The sequence below is a fragment of the Ursus maritimus genome, unplaced genomic scaffold (assembly GCF_017311325.1).
Source record: "Ursus maritimus isolate PB19 unplaced genomic scaffold, ASM1731132v1 scaffold_15, whole genome shotgun sequence".
Taxonomy (NCBI): domain Eukaryota; kingdom Metazoa; phylum Chordata; class Mammalia; order Carnivora; family Ursidae; genus Ursus; species Ursus maritimus.
The window spans coordinates 3,016,778-3,035,142 of NW_024423897.1; the positions used below are offsets into that span (position 1 = coordinate 3,016,778).

The 18,365-nt window shown below is 50.2% G+C and overlaps 1 protein-coding gene and 1 long non-coding RNA gene across 2 annotated transcripts in view; one reads left to right on the forward strand and one right to left on the reverse strand.

The window, feature by feature from the left end:
• The window catches only part of LOC103664473, a 127,244-nt gene extending 110,375 nt beyond the window's left edge, over positions 1–16,869 (reverse strand). The window contains exons 1-2 of the long non-coding RNA XR_569030.2: positions 16,665–16,869; positions 16,049–16,197 (exon numbers count right to left, since the gene is read on the reverse strand). This is a non-coding gene — a long non-coding RNA (uncharacterized LOC103664473). The remainder of the gene's footprint in view (positions 1–16,048; positions 16,198–16,664) is intronic.
• Positions 16,870–17,024: 155 nt separating this feature from the next.
• The window catches only part of BOD1 (biorientation of chromosomes in cell division 1), an 8,899-nt gene continuing 7,558 nt past the window's right edge, over positions 17,025–18,365 (forward strand). The window contains exon 1 of the mRNA XM_040630280.1: positions 17,025–17,415. Within this exon, the coding sequence (XP_040486214.1) occupies positions 17,179–17,415 (237 nt within the window). The 5' untranslated portion in view covers positions 17,025–17,178. The remainder of the gene's footprint in view (positions 17,416–18,365) is intronic.

The window sequence follows — 18,365 nt, forward strand, 5'->3', positions numbered from 1 at the left end:
GGTTGAGTAGGAGTTCATCCAGAAAGAGAAGGTGGATCTCTACATTCCCTGTTTCAGAAGGACAGGTCCTAGGAAGGCAAGACCTTTGGAAACAGGTACAAAAATAAATAAATAAATAAACAGGAAAGTTCACATTATTAATAAAAATTATATTGGTCCCCTGGCACTCAGAGCCTGATGAAAAATGTGGTGGGGTGGGCCTTGTCTCAGCCGAGTCTCCCTCCTTTTTCAGTTCCGCCCGGCCACCCTCTGTGGCCTCCTTGGATGAGGCAGCCCATTCAACCCTGCTGGGCCCCTGAAACCATCACAGAGCACCTGCTATATACTTCACACTTTACATAATTATACTTAATTCTCTCCCAAAACCTATAAAACGCATGTAAATATCTCTTTGTTTAGAGAAGGTGGGTAACTTCCTCAAGGACACAGGGCAAATTCATAAAGAAAATCAAGATTAAAACCAGAACTGCCTGCATTAACATACATGAAGTGCTCGGTAGACTGCCTGGCATACAGTAAGCACTCAATGTGTGTGAGCTGCCTTTGTTGTTACTATCATCATCATAATTACTGTCGTGACATATCATCAAGGGCGAGGGAGTGAGCATATTCCTGCCTGGTATCAGCTGCATGGTCCATTTTCCAACAGTAAGGGCAGAGGCTCTGTTAGCAGCATGCATTTTAAGCAGGTCTAGAAGCACGAAAAGATGTCCAGATATTTCTTTGGTTTTCCTGCAAGCAGTTCTATTTCTGAGGGTTTATTCAGTTGGGTCCCTCTGTTCTGCGCCTCCTGCTGCCAAACCTTCGTGGACCAGAACAGGCTGAGGATAATGGAAGCAGGCCCTACAGCCGAGTTCCCGGGAAGGCCCCCCGGCACTCAGAGCCTGATGAAAAATGCGGTGGGGTGGGCCTTGTCTCAGCCGAGTCTCCTTCCTTTTTCAGTTCCGCCCGGCCACTGTCTGCGGCCTCCTTGGATGAGGCAGCCCATTCAACCCTGCTGGGCCCCTGAAAACAGAAAGATAATCGGTGCATTAAACTTTGATCTCTGCTGCTGTCACTCCAACAAGCAGGCGAGGAGACGGCCCCGTCCCTGGGCTCTGTGCTGCCTGAAGCAGGCTGGCGGGGTGTTGTCAGTGCGCTGGGTTTGTTTGTCAGGTTAGCAAACAAAGCGCCCCACGATGCCAGCTGCCCCGGGTTTGGTTACTCTGTTCTTGATACGCGATGATACTCGGCATTGTGTGAGCTCTGAGGACGCAATGTTGTGTGTGAGTTCCAAAGGGCAACTCAAGGAAATCAGTCACGTTGGGGCTCCCACGTCCTCTTTCCAGATGCTTCTCGCCCACAGGGACCTCTACTAGAGTTGGAGAACAACTCTGTGTGAAGACTTCACGGAGACGATCCATCATTTCCAAAGTGTTTCATCCTCTTCCTAAGGTTGGTATACATGGTCTATCTGATGCCGCCAAGGGGTTCAGTTTCTGTGGCCTGGGCTCAGCCATGACGGTGATGCTCGGACTTTCTACATGTCAGCCACTGCGTGAGACCCTTCACATACATTATCCAGTTTCACGCAGGGCACAGCAATTGGGAAGACACTGGATAAGTCACTTGTCCAAAAGACACCTCTCCTAGAATCGGGAACCAGGACCAACGCCAGTGTGATCAGACTCCCCAGCATGAATGCTTTCACACTTCTCTCTCCCCCACTGGTCCCCTCTGCCGTCAGACTTGGCTGAAACGAACTGGGGCAAAGCTGGGACCAGTATTTTGGGGGTGTTTCTACTTGCACTAGACCTTTTACCCATGCATTATCTCACGTCATCCAGAAAATAGCCCTGAAGTAGGGATCATCAGCCCCCGGTACCGGAGATGATATAGAGACCCAATCCTGTTGATCAGCTTGCCCAGGTCCACGAGTCCCGAGCAGAAGACGATCCAGACTCAGGTCAGTGTGAACTCCAGTGCACGCCTGATCTGTCACCACATTACTTCTGCCGCACGAGGACATCAGGGTCTCCTGGGAGCGCCAAGGGAAACATCTGACCCGTGAGCATGAGTGACAGGGCTGGTTACTTCCACTGAGAGGGAAGAGGGGAGGAAAGGTCCAATGCCAGAAAGACTTAGGGGTTGGGGGCTGCCATGAAGAGGAGAGGGGCAAGAAAACAAGAAGGCAGGTCTACACAGGGCAGGAACGGAAATCTGGGGAGAGACGGGTTGGTCCCATGATCAGAATCAGGAGTGCCCGCCCTTCCAATTCCAGATCATTCCAAACTCCAAGGCTCAGTTTAAGCACCACACTATCTGTGGAGCCTTCCTCCAGCCCACACTGACCCTGGTGTCTAGTAGCATTTGTGGCCTGAGCCGCTCTCTCTGGCTATGAACTGCATACACACAGTCACATACTGTGGTCTGTCTCGAACGTCTCCAGACAGAAAGTTCCCATCACACAGCAGGCTCCCACTGAGAGAGGAAGTTGCTAAAAGAGAGGATGCTGTCCTCTTTATTCCTCTTTTCTTCTTCACAGAACCCAGAAGCCTGGCAAAAACAAACACAGGCTCAAGTCAATACGTGTGCTGTCGAACTGTTCCCATTGTGTAGAGAAAACAGAGGAACTCCTATAAATGAGGTCAGCTGCTCCAGAGTTCTCTGACTTCTAACAGTAAGTCTCCTGATCAGTACTGCACCTCAGATCAAAGGCAAATAAACATGGATTGATTTACGAAGGAAGAGTGGGGAGAGAGGAAGGAAGGAGTAGAAAACAGGAGGTGGGAGGAAAGGAAGAGAGAGGAGGGGGAGGAGAGAGAAGGGAGAGACAAGGAGGGGCAGAGGAGATGAGGAGAAGGAAAAGCAGGGGATGGGGAAAAGCGGAGGGGATAATGAGAGGGAGGAGGAGGATGATGGGGAAGAGTTGAGGAGAGGAAGGAGGGGGAAGGGTGGAGGGAGAGGAAATGAGGGGAAGGATGATGAAGAGGGGGAGGAGGGGAGGAGACTGGGAGGGGGAGGGGAGGATGGGGAAGATCTGAGGAGGGAAAGGAGGTGGAGGAGGAGGTGGGGGAGGAGGGACAGGAACGGGGAGGAAGATTTTGCTCTGGAATGGGACACAGAGCTTAAAACTGAAATGGGTACAAAATCAGATTGATGACAGAAATAGCGCTCTTTTTTCAAGCACGAATTCTATTTTGCCTAATCTAAAAAGAGATTTTTCTGCGATACAAACCTCCCCTTCTGTGCCTGCTTCACCAAGATGTAGGTCTAATTGACTTCGTCGAGTAGGAAAACCCAACCCACCACAGAAGGAACTACATTCGGGGCTCTGTCAGGTTAATCTCCACAGAAATCTGGTGACAAAACCAAATCTTGAAGCAAAACAGAACAACCAGGACCTGCAGCCCAGCCGTCTCTCACGTGGCGCAGCCCAGCACTGGGATGGGGCGCCAAGCAGACAGGCGGGCAGGTTCCCAGTCGACGGTGAACACCCTGGGGGCCTCCCATGCCCACTGCAGTGCTCGGCACGGGAGACGTTCCACACACGTGTCACCTGTTCACATCTCTGAGTTTACAAACACCGTCAACGACCATCACACTTAACGACTTCATTAACACCAGGGTTCGCCAGCTGATCTCAAGACTGGCCAGATTTCAGACTTTCTCTACAACATGGTTTTCGTATTTGTTTGGTTTTTTTTTTCTGGCAAGTATTACTAATAATAATGAACCTCACAGATGATTCGAGCGTTCTGGATATTTATGTGTGACTTGAATCTAACTTGAGCATTCATACCTGTACCGTGAGGTCAGGTTCGACCACAGGCGAGCCTGTGACATATGCAACAGGTCTTGTTCTTGTCTTTTCTCTCACTTATCACGGCTCAGGATTATGTATTTTTGGCTTACTTATCTTGTGTCTATTCAGCCTCCTAAAAATAATGATGTCCATAAAGACCAGAACCACTTCTGTTTTGTTCACTGCATAGTTCCCCAAGAATAGTCTATGACCTGGCATTAATATAATCACGGCACATGGCAGGTGCTGCACATTTTCTGAATGAACAAATGAATGGAGCTGGATTAAATGCCTCCTAGCTTCTTAGCTCCTTGCAACAGAAAAAATCTCAGACTCCATATCACCAGAGGTCCCTTGGCTGCCTGACCCCAAGTGGACAGCCCTTTGTGTGTTGGCTAGTCATGTCAGCAGGGTGTTGGGACCCCAGATCTGACCTCCAGGGGGGCTGCAGGTCCTCGTTTGGCACAGATCAGACCAGGGGAGGCTTGGTCATAAGGGTGAGCTCAGGCTGGGGGCCTGGAGGGCAGGCCCACCATGGAGCTTACTTGACCACTGTCCCATTCAGGACACACGTCAGGAAGAGCAGCTCTGACTTCAGCAGCCTCTAGCCCCAGCAGCCAGCACCAGCGTGTGCCCCACACAGGGTGGGCAACAGGAGAGTCTGGTGGCAGGCAGGAAAGGACAGCCCCCTGACCCAGGCATGACCCCAAGGTCAGGGAGACATGCACTTTTGAGAAGGTGGGCCATACCTGGTGGAGCCACCTCCCCGTTTTGCACAACCTGTCCTCTAAAGCAGTCACAGCAGGTGCAGGACACAGAGGGGGATGGAGCAAGCCTCAGGGAAGACACTGGTGAAAGTATTCCACCCCCAGCACGTGTTCTGGACTACAGGCCCAGCACCAAACCTCCGGCTAGGCTTCCTGTGGAAAGACTTCTCCAATGAACCCATCTGCCACCCTTGTCCCGCTACTCCATCAACCGTGGACACACTAAGCCTCCGGGCAGGCTCGTTCTCACTTCCAAGCCTTTATACTATTGCTCCCTCCCCCGGGACCCTCCTTCCTCAGGTCTGAGCGTAGGCAGCTCCTTCTCATGCTCAGGTCTCAGTTCAAACAACGTGTCTCCAAAGACTTCCCTGACCACCACCTGATCTGAACTCCACAATGACTTTGAGCTTGATTTTGCTTGTTTATTTCTCACTTGCTTGTAAGCTCCAAAAACCGAGCCCATGCCACCTTTCACCTACTCCCTTAGCCCAAGTCCCAGCACAGGGCAGCACAGAGAAGGCACCTGATAAGTCCTAGTACAGATAAATGAATAAGCGACCGGGAACTGAGTGGGTGCCTGTGTTCAGTTAAATAGCGAGGGACCAACACAGCTTGCCAGGGGCCATTCAGTGCCAGGCCTGTCCAGTAATGACACTAACCCCAAGTCCCCTGGGACAGTGAGGCCAGAGCTCTCAAGAAGAACCTGCCGGTCAGGATGGGCTCTGGGTCCAGGCCCTGGTAAGTTTTTATTTTTACTCAACACTGACTAACTCAGAGCCTCCCTCTGAGTGGCCACCACGGTGACTCCCATTTCACAGATAAGGAGTCCTACCTGGGGAGGTGAGGCAACGTGATCAAGGTCTTGGGCTATGAAGTCAAGGACCTCATTCGGCCTCCCTGGTGACCCAGGGCTCAAATGCCTCTTTCCCGCTTCCCTATATATCCACCTGTCGGTCTGTAAGCCGTGCCCAAAGCGGGCAACACAGGAAAGAGAGCTGTCCTCTGAGAGAGCTGTTCCTATTCCTTCACCCGGTCAGGATCTCCCAGGCCCTTGCTCTGTGTAGGTGCCACGGCCAAGAGACTGAGCCCCACCCACCTGCAGCTCAGGGACACCCATGCTGCAGTGAGCCACACCACAGTCGTCTTCTATAAAGATTTTTCTTCTTTAAAGGTAACTAAAATTCTTCCAGTTTTGAGATTTCTTAAAATTCCTTGGGAGTGCGGGTAGGTGGTGATAGTATGTGGCATGAGCACTGGCGTCTACATTCAGGGTAGAGACTTGAAGCTGGAGGTGGCAGGTGGGGAGGGGGGCTTCGCCACAGGCAAGCTGGCTAGGTGGGCTGGCCTCCCAGGGAGGGCTTGCCGCAGTCTGGAGCCATTTCCTCCCCAAATTCTGACTTCCCAGCTCTCCAGCTGTGAGCTCCGGACCCTGGCCGAGGACCAGAGGGCACTGGTGTGGGGAAATGTGCCCTGCTCAGCATTTTGTAGCAGGTCCCGGAGCAGAGGCACCAAGACCTCTGCTGAGACACTGGAATTTTTCAATTTGAAGCCCAAAGTTCGCTCTTTCTCTCTCTCTCTTTCATGCATTCATTCCTGGCAAATTGCGCATTCTCTCCCCCTCCCTCGGTGAAGCCCATTGTCATTCTGGTGGCATTTCAGCCCACTGCAGGCATAGCGGAGGCTCCCTCTTCCAGATTTCTCTGTCGAATCGCTGGCAAGGACAAAGCCATTCGGAGCAAGATTCGGTAACTAGCTTTTTAATTTCATGGCCCGAGGTTGTCAGGACAGTGCAGAGAAAATTGCCAACGATTCGGAGAGCGGCCCATGAATCTGGGGCAGAGCACGCAAGAACAAGGGACACTTCAGCTGGGGGAGGTGGGGCTGGGTGCTGGCAGCCACTTGGAGGAGAAAGTTCTCTTCTTCCAAATTTCTTTCATTTGGATCCCATGTTAATTTAAAAAGATCAATTCAGCAATTTTTCACCCTTCCGCAATAAAGTGTTTTAAATGGCTGAGAAAGCAAAAAAAGTAGTGTACTGTAAGGATCCTTCTCTAGGGGGGGATAAGGATCAGGTGATCACAGGCTGCTATGAAATGGGGCTTGTAGATTTGAGGGAGAGTTGCTGTCTTTCCAAATCATTTTTGCCAATGTGATGACAGCACAAGTACACTTCCGGATTAAGACGCACTGTCAGGGTGAAAGATCTGCATCCCAACCCCAAGCTCAGCGACAGAGTTGCTGTGTGGCTCTGGGTCAGGAGGCCTCCCTCTCTGAGCTCTGGAAATTGAGAGGATTGAAGAAAATAATCCCCAAGTGTCCTTTCCCACCTTTATGCTTCTCTGCTTTTTCTGAGCTTATCAGGAATCCTTTCATTACCTTAAACGTGAGGTCTCCCGTCTCTTGGGCAGAAGCTCAGATGGGTCCGAATTGAGAGGACTGCGCTGCGACCACCCAAGGGGTGAGTGACAGAACCACGTCACGACAGGCAGCCTCCATTTTACAGTCATGCCACCCCAGCGTCTCCAGCAGGATCTGCTCAACAAGGTAACACGAGGATAAAGTGGTACACTTGCACTGGGGGTTTGATTTAGGGTTTCCAGCACTCTCCCAAACCTATTTTCTTTCAAATACATTCCTCGCCACCCACCCCCTAAGTGAGGGCCTATCATTGCCCCCTGTTACAGATAAGGAGTATATGATTCACGTGCCTCAAGGTGGCCCGCGTCTGACCAGAACCCACGAGCCCAGTCCCCTTTGGCTTGCTCTGGGCTAAGACAGACAAGGATTGCTCCCAGGGAAGCAGCTCGTGAAGGGGAAGAGAAGCTAGTCGCATCCGGCCAGTCCCTTCCCTCCTGCCTTCCTGCAGCCTCACAACCGCCCCCTAATTGGCTTTATTGGTCCAAGGCTCCTCGTCTCCAGCAGCATGAATGGGTGCTGGGTGATTTAAGCCGAAAGGGAAATTATAGAAAGATACTGGGCAGCTCACAGAACAGATGGGAAGGCTGGAAAATGAGGCTTAGGAAGCAGGCAAGAAAAAAGGGAGGTCACACAGCCAGAAGCATAACCCAAACCCTTGCTACAGAACCAGCCCAGCACCGTCTCCGCCGCAGCTCCTACGAACGCACAGCCCCCGACACAAAGCTCGGGACCATCTCTGCTGGCGCTGGTCCTGTGCCGGCCCCTGAGCGGCAAGGGAGGCTGGGAAAGTGGGTGCATATCTGGCATTTTCACCTTCTACAGGAAGGCTCTGCCTCTCGACAAGTCTCAGACAGTGGAACAAAGTCCCAAACAGGAAGGGCACTGGGATGCCCGGCAACCACAAACGATGAACATGCACCACTGGTCAGGCAGGCTAGGTAACGCTGTGATCACAAAAATCCTAAATCTGAGCGGCTTCAGACACTAAAGATTTCTCTCTTATTCAATCTATAGATGCACCAAGGGCCAGCTGGGGGCTCGGCTTCAGGTCACCCTTAGCCTAGAGCATCCCCCATTTCAAATACTGCCCACTGTCACCCCAACAGAAAGGGAGATTTGAAGCAGCAATTTTTAAAGGTCCAAGTCTAGAAGTGGCACATGTCGCTTCTACTCATGGCTCATTGGCTGGACTACTCACATGGCCCTGCCTTGGGGCCAGCAGGTGCAACCCTGCCTCGGGTGTAGTATCTGGAGAATAGTATGAATGATGCCCACAGTCGGCTACCCCGAAGCCTGCCAACCACAGCCCATCGAGGGAAAGAACAGAAGAAAAAGGCACTGAAACAGACCAGAGTTTCATTCCAGGTAGAGCTGCGAAGATCTGTGTATTCCCCAAGCATCCCCAGAGGCTCGAGCAACCCCCCCACTTTGGGGTATGGTCACAGAAGGCAAGCGGCAGCAGCAAATGTCTAGAGCTCAGTCTATCACGACACACCAGAAGTGCCAGGAGGGATCGGCGCAGGAAGCCGAGAGCAGGCTCCTGGATGGAGCTCAGGCAGCCTCATCCTCGCTCACTGGCTCCTGAGCCACTGCATCGCCTCCCCAGAAAGACGGGCACTTCTCCGTAGCTCTACGTTCTCTCTGGAAATAAACCCTCTGCTTGCAACTGGCTGACAGGCAGCAGGAGCTGGGACATCTACAGGCCACTGGGCCCTAATCCACCTCTGTCACAGAGAGACGACAGGCAAGCAGAGTCCCAGAAAAATGCAGAGAAGCCAGGCATCGAGAGCGAGGATCTGCCGGCATCTCTGAAGGGCCTCACACACCCCAGTCCGACTAGCCACACAGCCCTTCCTAGAGTCGCAAGGTTGACACTTCTACAAGGAATGACAACAATTACTATTGACCAATGACCAACATACTAAACACCAAAGCTCCCGTCGACGCCCAGTCCAGGGAAAAGTGCAGCTGTAGCTTCTGAGAGAAGTAGGAGATACACAGATACAGCACAGACCACTAGTTCCTCCCAGTATACAGGTGCCACTTCTTCCTTAATAATATGAACCCCAATTTTTAACTGGAGGCTATACCGGAAAGCTCCAAGACTAGGGCCAGGAGCCTAGGGCAGCCATCTTGGATCATGAGGCAGCACTTTCAAGACGGTGGAGCTTAAGGTGGTCATGGAGCCACCCTATCTGCCCAGGACTGCCTTCCTCCAGACTTTTACGTGAGACAAACTCTTGTCTTGCATAAGCTGCTGTTATTTTGTGGTTAACAGTTATTAGCAGCAAAACACAACTGTGAACAGCTATAGCAGAAGCAGGAAAATCATGTTAACCACTCCTGTCTTCAAGGAAGTGTGGAGCTTGATCACCTTCCTGTTTGGACGACCTCCTTGAAGGGCTGGGAGATGCAAAAGTGGGCCCAGGGCTGTTTGGAAAAAGGAGCTGAAGAGAGCTGACTCGCAGCGCGTCCCATCACAAAAAGTTGGCATTCTGCTGGCAAACCATGAGGGTGGGAGTGAAGAGGCGACGGGGCACGGGGAGAGGAGCCAGGAGATAATAAGTTGGCCAGAGGCTAGTGCACTCGTGAGGAGAAAAAGCTGACCACGAATCCCTCAGGACATGGAAAGTCCTCTAAGAACAAGAAGGTTGAGAGGACAATCTGCAGTTTGTTTTTAACGTTGCTGAAAGGCCAGTGCCTCCTCTGATACCTCTGGAATTCTAGTCAGTACCAAAGAATCAAGGTGATGAGTCTCCTACAAAAATCCCCAAGCTACAATGAATATGGTAAAGGCGGGATCTCCAAAGCAGAGGTGACCGTGGAGATTCTGCAGAAACTGTGGAAGGGGTCAGGCAGGGCCTTCTGCAGGGCCCAGGATGGCCAGGGTGGGGGCAGCGGGGTGAGCGGTCTCAGCTGGACCCCAAGGGGCAGGAAGCCCTAGCCAACATCTGCCACGTGAGAGGACTCTTGCAGCCTCCTCATTGGTCTCCCTGCCTCCAGCTTCACCCAGTCCAATCCCACTCTGTGCTGTCCTAGAGAAATTTTTGCAAACCGCACATCGGAGGCCGGTCCTGCCCTATTTAAAACTCACTGTCCCCACACCAAGGTCAAATTCACCCTCTGAAAGCATGGCATTTGAGGCTCCAGCCTACTTCATCAACCTCACCTCTTGCTGGTCCCCACCACACCCCGTGATACATGCTCTGCAGCCCCACAGAGCTCATGGGCTGGCAACTCTTCTCAGAATATATCCGTGCTCTTCACATCTCTGGGCCTTTGCTGAAGCCGTACCCTCTGCCTGGGACTCCGAGCCTCGCTACTTATCCAGGAAATGTTCTTAATCGCAACACAAATGAATTCTGGCTGATTTATGCAGTAAAGGTACGTTGTACATGACAGTGTGGCTCCCAGAATCTCTGGGAGGGCCAGAGATCCAGGCTTGAGGGTGACATGGACAGGAGCCACACCCAAAGTCACACTATGAGGTGTTCCGTGGTGACCCTGCCCCTCCTCCCCCCGCTGCTGGGACAGACAAGGCAGCAGGTGTCTTTGGACCCATGCGGGAACTCCACCATGGCCCCCTCTGAAGGGGACGCCACCTCCCCCTTGCTTGGTCACATGCGTCCTGCTGCATCAGACTGCCTGGGTGGCTGGTCTCTGACGGCTGGAGTCCAGGACACATTTTGGGAAGCTAAGAAATCAAGTCCCTGGCCTCTATGTTTCCTGCCGAGACTTATAAGCTGGGCGTCTTCAAAGGAACTTCTTCTACAAGGCAGGGCCAAAGCCCACTGCACGCTTTAGGACCCCGCTCGAATACTGCCTCTTTGTGATATTCCCAAGGCGGCCTCGAGCAGTTACCTGCAGCCCCTCTCTTCCCTCTGTGCCCACCTGCCTCCTCAGGCACTCTATTCATGATCTCCCTCCAGCTTTTGAACTCCTCCAGCATGAGGACCAAGGCCAAGTTCATGTGGGTATCTCCCGTCTCTCCCCTGTACCCCTCCAGACCTAGCAGATACCATCATTTCTGAGTGAACAAACAAGTGGCTTAGCTCCGCTAGCAAGCCTATGTTGCCAGAAGGACAAAGGGTAATAAGAACCATGACGTATTGAGCACTTACTGCACACTGACTTCCATCCTGCGTACTTTATGCACCATATTTTATTAATTCACAAAAACTACAGCAAGTAGCATGATTTTGATCCTCTCTTTTGCAGGTGGGGAAAGTGAGGCCCATCTGGGAAGTTAAGTAACTTGCTAAAGATACTCAGCCCACACTGCTGACTGTGCCCCAAACCCACGGGTACCTCATAGGGTTGGCCAGAGAAGGCAATGGAAGGAGATCAGGGGACTGGCCCGGCACTCACTTCCTCTGTAAGCCCATGGGCACCATCTAGAGCCCTCTTGCTTACTTTGTCTCAGGGGAGAGAAGGACACAGGGTACGGGAGCTCCTAGGGGCTCCCCACGCACCCCTGTCCTTGAGCCCAGAAGGATATGAATGTCCCAGTGTAGCCTGGAATGCCCAGCAGAGCAGCCACCAGGGCAGGGGTGGGGGGTTAGGGGACAGCGGGTAGAAGCAGAGGGAGGGGTGAATGCAGCAGGCTGTCATAGGGCAGGGCAGCTCAACCACTCAAGGGCCACGCTGAACGACAACCCTCTCTGCCCTGAGAAGGCTTCCTGAGCTCAGGAACAATAAAATCTACATGCACATACCTCCTCACCCCTGCACGGGCCTTTCCCTGTTCAACAAACTGCCACCGGTCTTCTCTGTAGAACAGTCGCAGGTAGCGATTGTTCTGTCAGGCACTGTCTCACATAATTCTCACACCATCCTTATGAGGTAGGTCCTATCACTACTGTCATGTCACACATGAGGAAACTGAGGTCCAACAGGAGAGATGACCCATAATTCATAGCCACAATGTGGTGGGCCAGAATTCTCTCCCACACCCGTCTCCAGAGATCACAGTCCTCCTAAAACACTGCAGAAGGTGGAAGCCGGGCTTTAGAATCGGGCAGCCCTAGTCTGAGCTTTGATTCGGACTTCCCCTCCCTGTACGTCAGCGTCCTCATCTATAAAACAAGAAGGATGTCTGTCAGCCTCGCAGAGCCGTTGGCCCAACTACAGGTAGTGGGGGTAAGGAGTCTCCACCAGGGCCGGTAGAGAGTTGGCGCTCAATAAATATTACTTCCCTTCCTCTGGCCCGGGCAACCTGCCGTTCTGCCTGTCCTCTTGTCATAAATCGTTGGCACTCCAGCGCTTTCCATGAAGACCAGCACAGCCTAAAGCCAGCTCTGCTCTCAGAAATGGAAGGGCCCCCCCTCCGCTCAGAGACTGCTGCTTGCTCTGACCGAGCCTGGCCACAGAAAGTGGCCCCAGACACCCAAACACCAGGCCTCTTTCTGCCTCTCCTGGACCTGTCATGATATGGGAGGGTGGGGGAATGTCAGAGGGCCATTCCCTGGGCGTCAGGATCCAATCCTCAAATTTACATATTCTCTCCAAATAAGGCTAAATGTATAGTCCCAGAGAAACACCGAAGAAACAAAGACAATAACTGTCTCAGGGCTTTAAACTTTGTCTGATGGTTTACCACAGGGCATGGGGCACACTTACGAATTTCTATGCATCACGTATGTGTTAAGCCTGTGTTATCTTAGAAGCAGCACAATCACATTATGCTGTGTGACGTGTGTGTGTGAGACGTTTGACTGTTAAGTGCTGACCCTTCACAGAAGGCTCTCCTGGCCACCCTGGTTCAACTCCCTTCTTTTGACAGATTAGAGATACAAGGGTCGGGGAGGAGATGTCACTGACATAGTCAAGGGAACCTCTACCAAAGGTAACTGCTTTTAGGTCAAAGTGGCCACCTGGGAACAAGGCCGGGGGTTGGGAGTTGGAGCTGGGGAGATAGGGAGTGTCACTGGAGAATGAGAGACGGTGTTAGAAGTATGACGACAAAGGTAGCTGATGGGTCCAGACCCCAGCAACAACAGCATGGAGGGCTTGACTGTGAACTTGGCTTTATTGAGCTCATCAATGTAGAGGTTGGCTAAGTGGTTTCCTAGGTCATCGCAAGATTAAACTACTAAAGTAACATGTATGTTAATTCTGGATACATATTAATCAAGATCTCTGCCCGACTCGTAGACTACAATTGAGTACACCAGAGTGTCGTATCCAGGCCATATCGGTAGCTATTAAGGGTCTACCATGTACCAGGTTCTGCATACATATGAGCGCTGGTTTTCAGGACAACAAAAGGTAGGTATTAATATCATCTCCATTTCACAGATGAGCAAACCAAGGCTCATATGGGTTAATGGATGACCCGAAGTCACATAGCCAATATGCAGAGGTAAGTGTCCAAACCCAACCCAGATTCCTAACTTCTCACTCTTTCCTCAATATGATCTCAGGTTGCCTCTTTCACTAGAAATCTTTTAGTAATAATAATTTGAAGTGACAACGTGTTAAAAACACCGAAGCCTGAAATGTTATCTAACATGCGTGTCTGGTAGGAAAGGCAGTGATCGTATCAATTGGTGCTGAGAACTCCTACTTATTAAAGCCCTGTTTTTTAGTGTATATTTGGATCCATTTTGTCATTAGATATGCTGGAAGATATCAGAAAGAAACAAACAAAATGAAGCAGCCAAGATCACATGGTATAGATGTAGCCGACACACTCCAGACAGGCAATCTTGAGAAACTCTGGATGCTGTTAATTAGGAAATGAACAGCTGTCCAGCCAAGAATTGGCAGAGCTCTCTGGATGACGACACAGAAAGAAGAAGAAAAAGGGCCACACCATGAACATGAATAAAAATCAACAACGTGTCTACCCCAAGTGGCTGCGGTGTCTAAATGCAGCCCTGGATTTGGTTCTTAGAGCTCTCGGATGCTCTTGCTTAGGGACCAGGATCTTGGATTACATGGCTGGAAGGTTACCAAGGCAACCCGCCGATTGACTTCTAACCCTGGGGTCTGCTCCCTGGCCCAGTCTCCTAGTCCCTGTAGACATATACTATGGAACATTCACACATATATTATGGACAGTTTACTGGACTGTACCTGACTCCCCTGAATATTGGCTATATTCTGACATTTGACTGAAGGCAGTATCAACTTATTCCTACTTAGAAGAGCAATTTTCCCCTTCATTCATTATTTTTTCGTTCATCCATCATACATTTTCCAAGAGCCTGTATACGCCAGGCACTGTTCCAGGTGAAACAGACAATCCATTCATGGAATTTAGAGGTCAGTAGGGGAGACAGAGTTAAATCAAATAACCCCCCATCCAAAGGTAAATCTGCAACTAAAATGTTATTAAACATTTGCTAAGGACCAGGAATTATACTAAATGGATTGCCAAAATGGCGCTTAATCCTCTCCAAGGTCCTGAGGAGTGGAGGCTTGGAGAGGTGATTCAGCTTTCCCAAAGTCACACTGCCCCAAAGTGACAGCTGGAATTCCAATCCTGCACCACCTGATGCAAAATCATGCAAAAAGCCCATGCATGCACTTGGCTGCTTCTTCAGATCCCCCCTGACAACCTATAGATCTCAATTCTTTCCAGGTCCTGCCCTTTCTCCTTTGAGACCTGGGTTTGGGCTTAATAGAGTTTCCACTCTTTTATGCTGTCTTTGATATAAAATATTCCAGAACCCAGTGCAATTCACTGGGACTGGGAAACTTGTTAAAGACCAATTTTAAAACCGAGATTCAACAACTATTTTTTCCTCAAGAATACCTGAAAATGAGACTACCTGGGCCAAAGTAAAAGCAATAATCTGCGTAGACTTTCTAAAGGTCCTGGATTATTAACAGAGCAATGGTGCCCCCTAGTGCACTGTGAAATACACATTCCTTGACTGGGGATGAGAGCATTCTGGATTTACGCGGTGGCTTCCTATTCTAAGTCCGGATGAATAATCAGCCTCCTCTAGGCTTCATAACCTTGGCTCCTCAAACCCCCACCCCACACCATTTATATCAATTTCAGAGGCAAAGTCACAGATATATGGTGTAGCATCTTCTTAAGGTTCAGAATTCCATCAACCAGGACACAAGGGTCCCCACACAGATTGCTAAAGGGTGAACAACCTACTGCCAATCTCCAGGATCACTCTCCCCTTAGACCAATAGATTAATGCATCATTTCCTGCTATAATGCCTCTCTCTTTTCTGGACCTTGTGGCTTAAGTGATACCACCCCCTCTACACACACATTCTGACCCTATCCTAAAACTACCGGAAAGACAGGAACGTACATATCACTTTGAGCTAGGTTTTGTGCTACGGGCTGGGGACACAGTGATGAACAACAAGTCGTGGTCCCAGCTCTAAAGCTTACACTCTAATAGGGGAAACAAGTGGCTAATTAGTCTATTAATGATCCATTTTTAATTATAATAACTGCTACAAGAGTTTGCTCTGAGAGTCTGTATCAGTGAGACCAAAGGCAGATTAGGTCTGAGGGTCAGAAATGCTCCCTGAGGAAAGAGAGTAAGGTGTGCTGTGCCAAAATGGAGAAAAGGCTGGTGAAAGTGATTGGAGAGCTTGGAGGAGAATGAATATGGGGCCCAGGCGGCCCGAACTGGGCTTCTCCTGGGGCTAAAGATGGTAAGTGTGAGGTCAGTTAGTAAGAATAGGCATTGGATCATCTCAAGGATGGTAAGATATTAACAGAATGCCACTAACATTAATGTTTGCCATTAATTGAGAAAGACTGAGCTGATGTTAAAGGATGAGTATAAACTAACACCTGAATATTTAGTTTGAGAATGAACTTAAACTCTCTTGAGTAAGAAATGTTAATGCAGAGAGCATCCCAGCTCTGTCTATTCTGCCTCTTCCCAGTAACCAAGGATACTGCAGAATTTATTACTTGCATCCCCTCCACTGTTTATGTAAGATGAGGAAATAACAACGGGGGACCTAATTGCCCCAGGTGGACAGGAGTTGAGCTAATAATAGGCAAAAGGCTGAAAGGAGGAGAGGATAGTGGTGGCAGCCATGGGGTTCCCATGGTGAACTGCGGCTCAAAACAAATCAGGATAAAAACCCTTACCTAGTGTGTGATGCCCGCTAGATCTCAGGAGGTAGCATAGCTTGGGTTAAACGCTGCAAGATCTGTATTCAGAAAACCTGAGTTCAAAGCCTCCTCTTCAGCCTTTAGCTTTGTGACCAGGGCAACAAACTCTGTCTCCATTGTTGCATCTGTAAAACAGCAATAAGAGTATCTGCTTTTTAGTTTCTTGTCAAGTAGTGGGTGTAAAGGGCTTTGCATCAGGCCTGCATACTCCATTCACTTGATATTAGTTTATTATTATTATTATTATTATTATTATTATTATCACCATTATTATCATTATTATCACATTATTATCGGCAGTGTCTATTTTCTGGAACCAAATCCACACACGTAAGAATTCAGGGAAACTTTTATCTTCTTCGTCACAATGTTCTGTTATTTTCCAACTTTTTAAAATAAGTATGTACTGCTATTAAAATTTTAAGGAAGAAAAAGTACCTACAGGTTTTGGCATAATATAAATTTGATTAGTCCCTTTTTGCCCAAATTTCCCTGGTTCCTATTGTTCAAGGAGGGCGTGGGTGTGCATGTTAAAAGCAGATTCCTAGGTCCCGACCGAGAAACAGTGAATCCGAACATCTCGGGGACAAACCTGTTAATGTATACTTTTACTCAGTCTCACAGATGGTTCTTATAACCGGGCACTTGCTGGGACCTGCTGATTCAAAGCGAGCGCTGCAGTGACTCGACGAGGAAGGCCAGCGCAGCTTCTGGCAATCACGAGCGGCTGAGCCTACAATTCCCACACTGCCCCGCAAACTGCCGCCGAACGAGCCGGAGCTGCCGGGAGTTGTAGTTTCAGTCAGCCAGACCTCTACCTATAAGAAAGGCGGAGATGACTGTCGAAAACTTCCCGCCCCACAATGCAAAGGCCATTGGTGACGTCGTCTGCAGAGCGCCCGGGATGGAGCGGGCCGTTTCTACCTCTCCTACCACCACCTCTGCTGCATCAGAGCCGACCTCCTCCGCCGCCGCCCCCTCCCTCCCCTCCTTCTCCTCAACTCCCCCCGCCTTTTTCTTGGGCGCTTGTGCCACCTCTACACGACTCAGGCCCTGTATTTCTGAGAAGTCGTGTTCAGTTTCCTTTGTGGGCCCAAGGCGCAGCCATGGCGGACGGTGGCGGCGGCGGGGGCACGGGCTCGGTGGGCGGCGGCGGAGCGGGTCAGGCTTCGGCGGGGTCGGCGACAGGCGCGACGGGGGCCGGTGGGAGCGGCGGTCCCATCAACCCGGCCTCACTGCCTCCGGGCGACCCACAGCTCATCGCTCTCATCGTGGAGCAGCTCAAGAGCCGGGGCTTGTTTGACAGCTTCCGCCGGGACTGTCTGGCGGACGTGGACACCAAGGTAGCCGGGGCGACGGGGTCGGGCTGGCTTTTCTAAAGCGGAGAGAAAAACAAAAGATACTTCAAAAAAAAATCTCGGCAGTGAGGTATTAGACCGCTTGAGGCAGTACAGGAGCTTTCTGAGTAGTGTGCACGTGGGTTGGGCTCCCAGCCCCATCACTGTTAGCTGTGTGACAGTCCAGTCATTTCTCTGAACTTGGGGATTCAGTACCGGTTGCAGAGCCTGTATCCTATCTTTCCCAAGCTGAGACTTTTTTAAGCCCCTCAGTATCAAACCTCTGGGTGTTAAGAACATTGGAGAAAGCCATAAGGAAGCGAGAATGGTTTGAATGCACAATCATCAGAACGTTGTAGCTATTTGTTCCCTCCTTTTCTCCAGCTCAGTGATTGGTGGGCTTGAGTATCCAGTTGAATTAAGGTACACTGGTGCAGAACCCTTATCTTCTACCCCATCGTGGATTAAAGGGGATTTGGTGCCAATTTTAGATCCTAATGCCATAGGTCAACCCCCTAGTACTTGCCAAAGTCGTGGGGACGGAATGAAGTCAGGTGTGTTAAGTTTCAGACGTACAGTAGTTGCTGGAATGTTCCATTTTCTCCCTTTTGAGAAGCTTTGCTAGCAAGACTAGGGTTGTAGGTTTGGGAGGCTCTGTTACTGACCGCCTCTAGGGAAGTGATTCCTCCTCTCTGAGAAAATCTGCCTACGTAACAGCAAGATTGTGAACTTAAAATTACAACTCAAAGATAGGGAAAGACATCGTCCATTTATTCATTGAACATTTACTGGCCAATAGCATGTGGACTGTGTGGATACAGGAACAAGTCACTACCAGTCCTCAAAGCTTGTACTCTAGGGTAGAACAATGACATGTAGACCAGATAATATATACAGTACGTGGTGTTAGAAGTGCTTAGTATTTAATGCTTAATTTTCCTTATTTAAGGGTCACA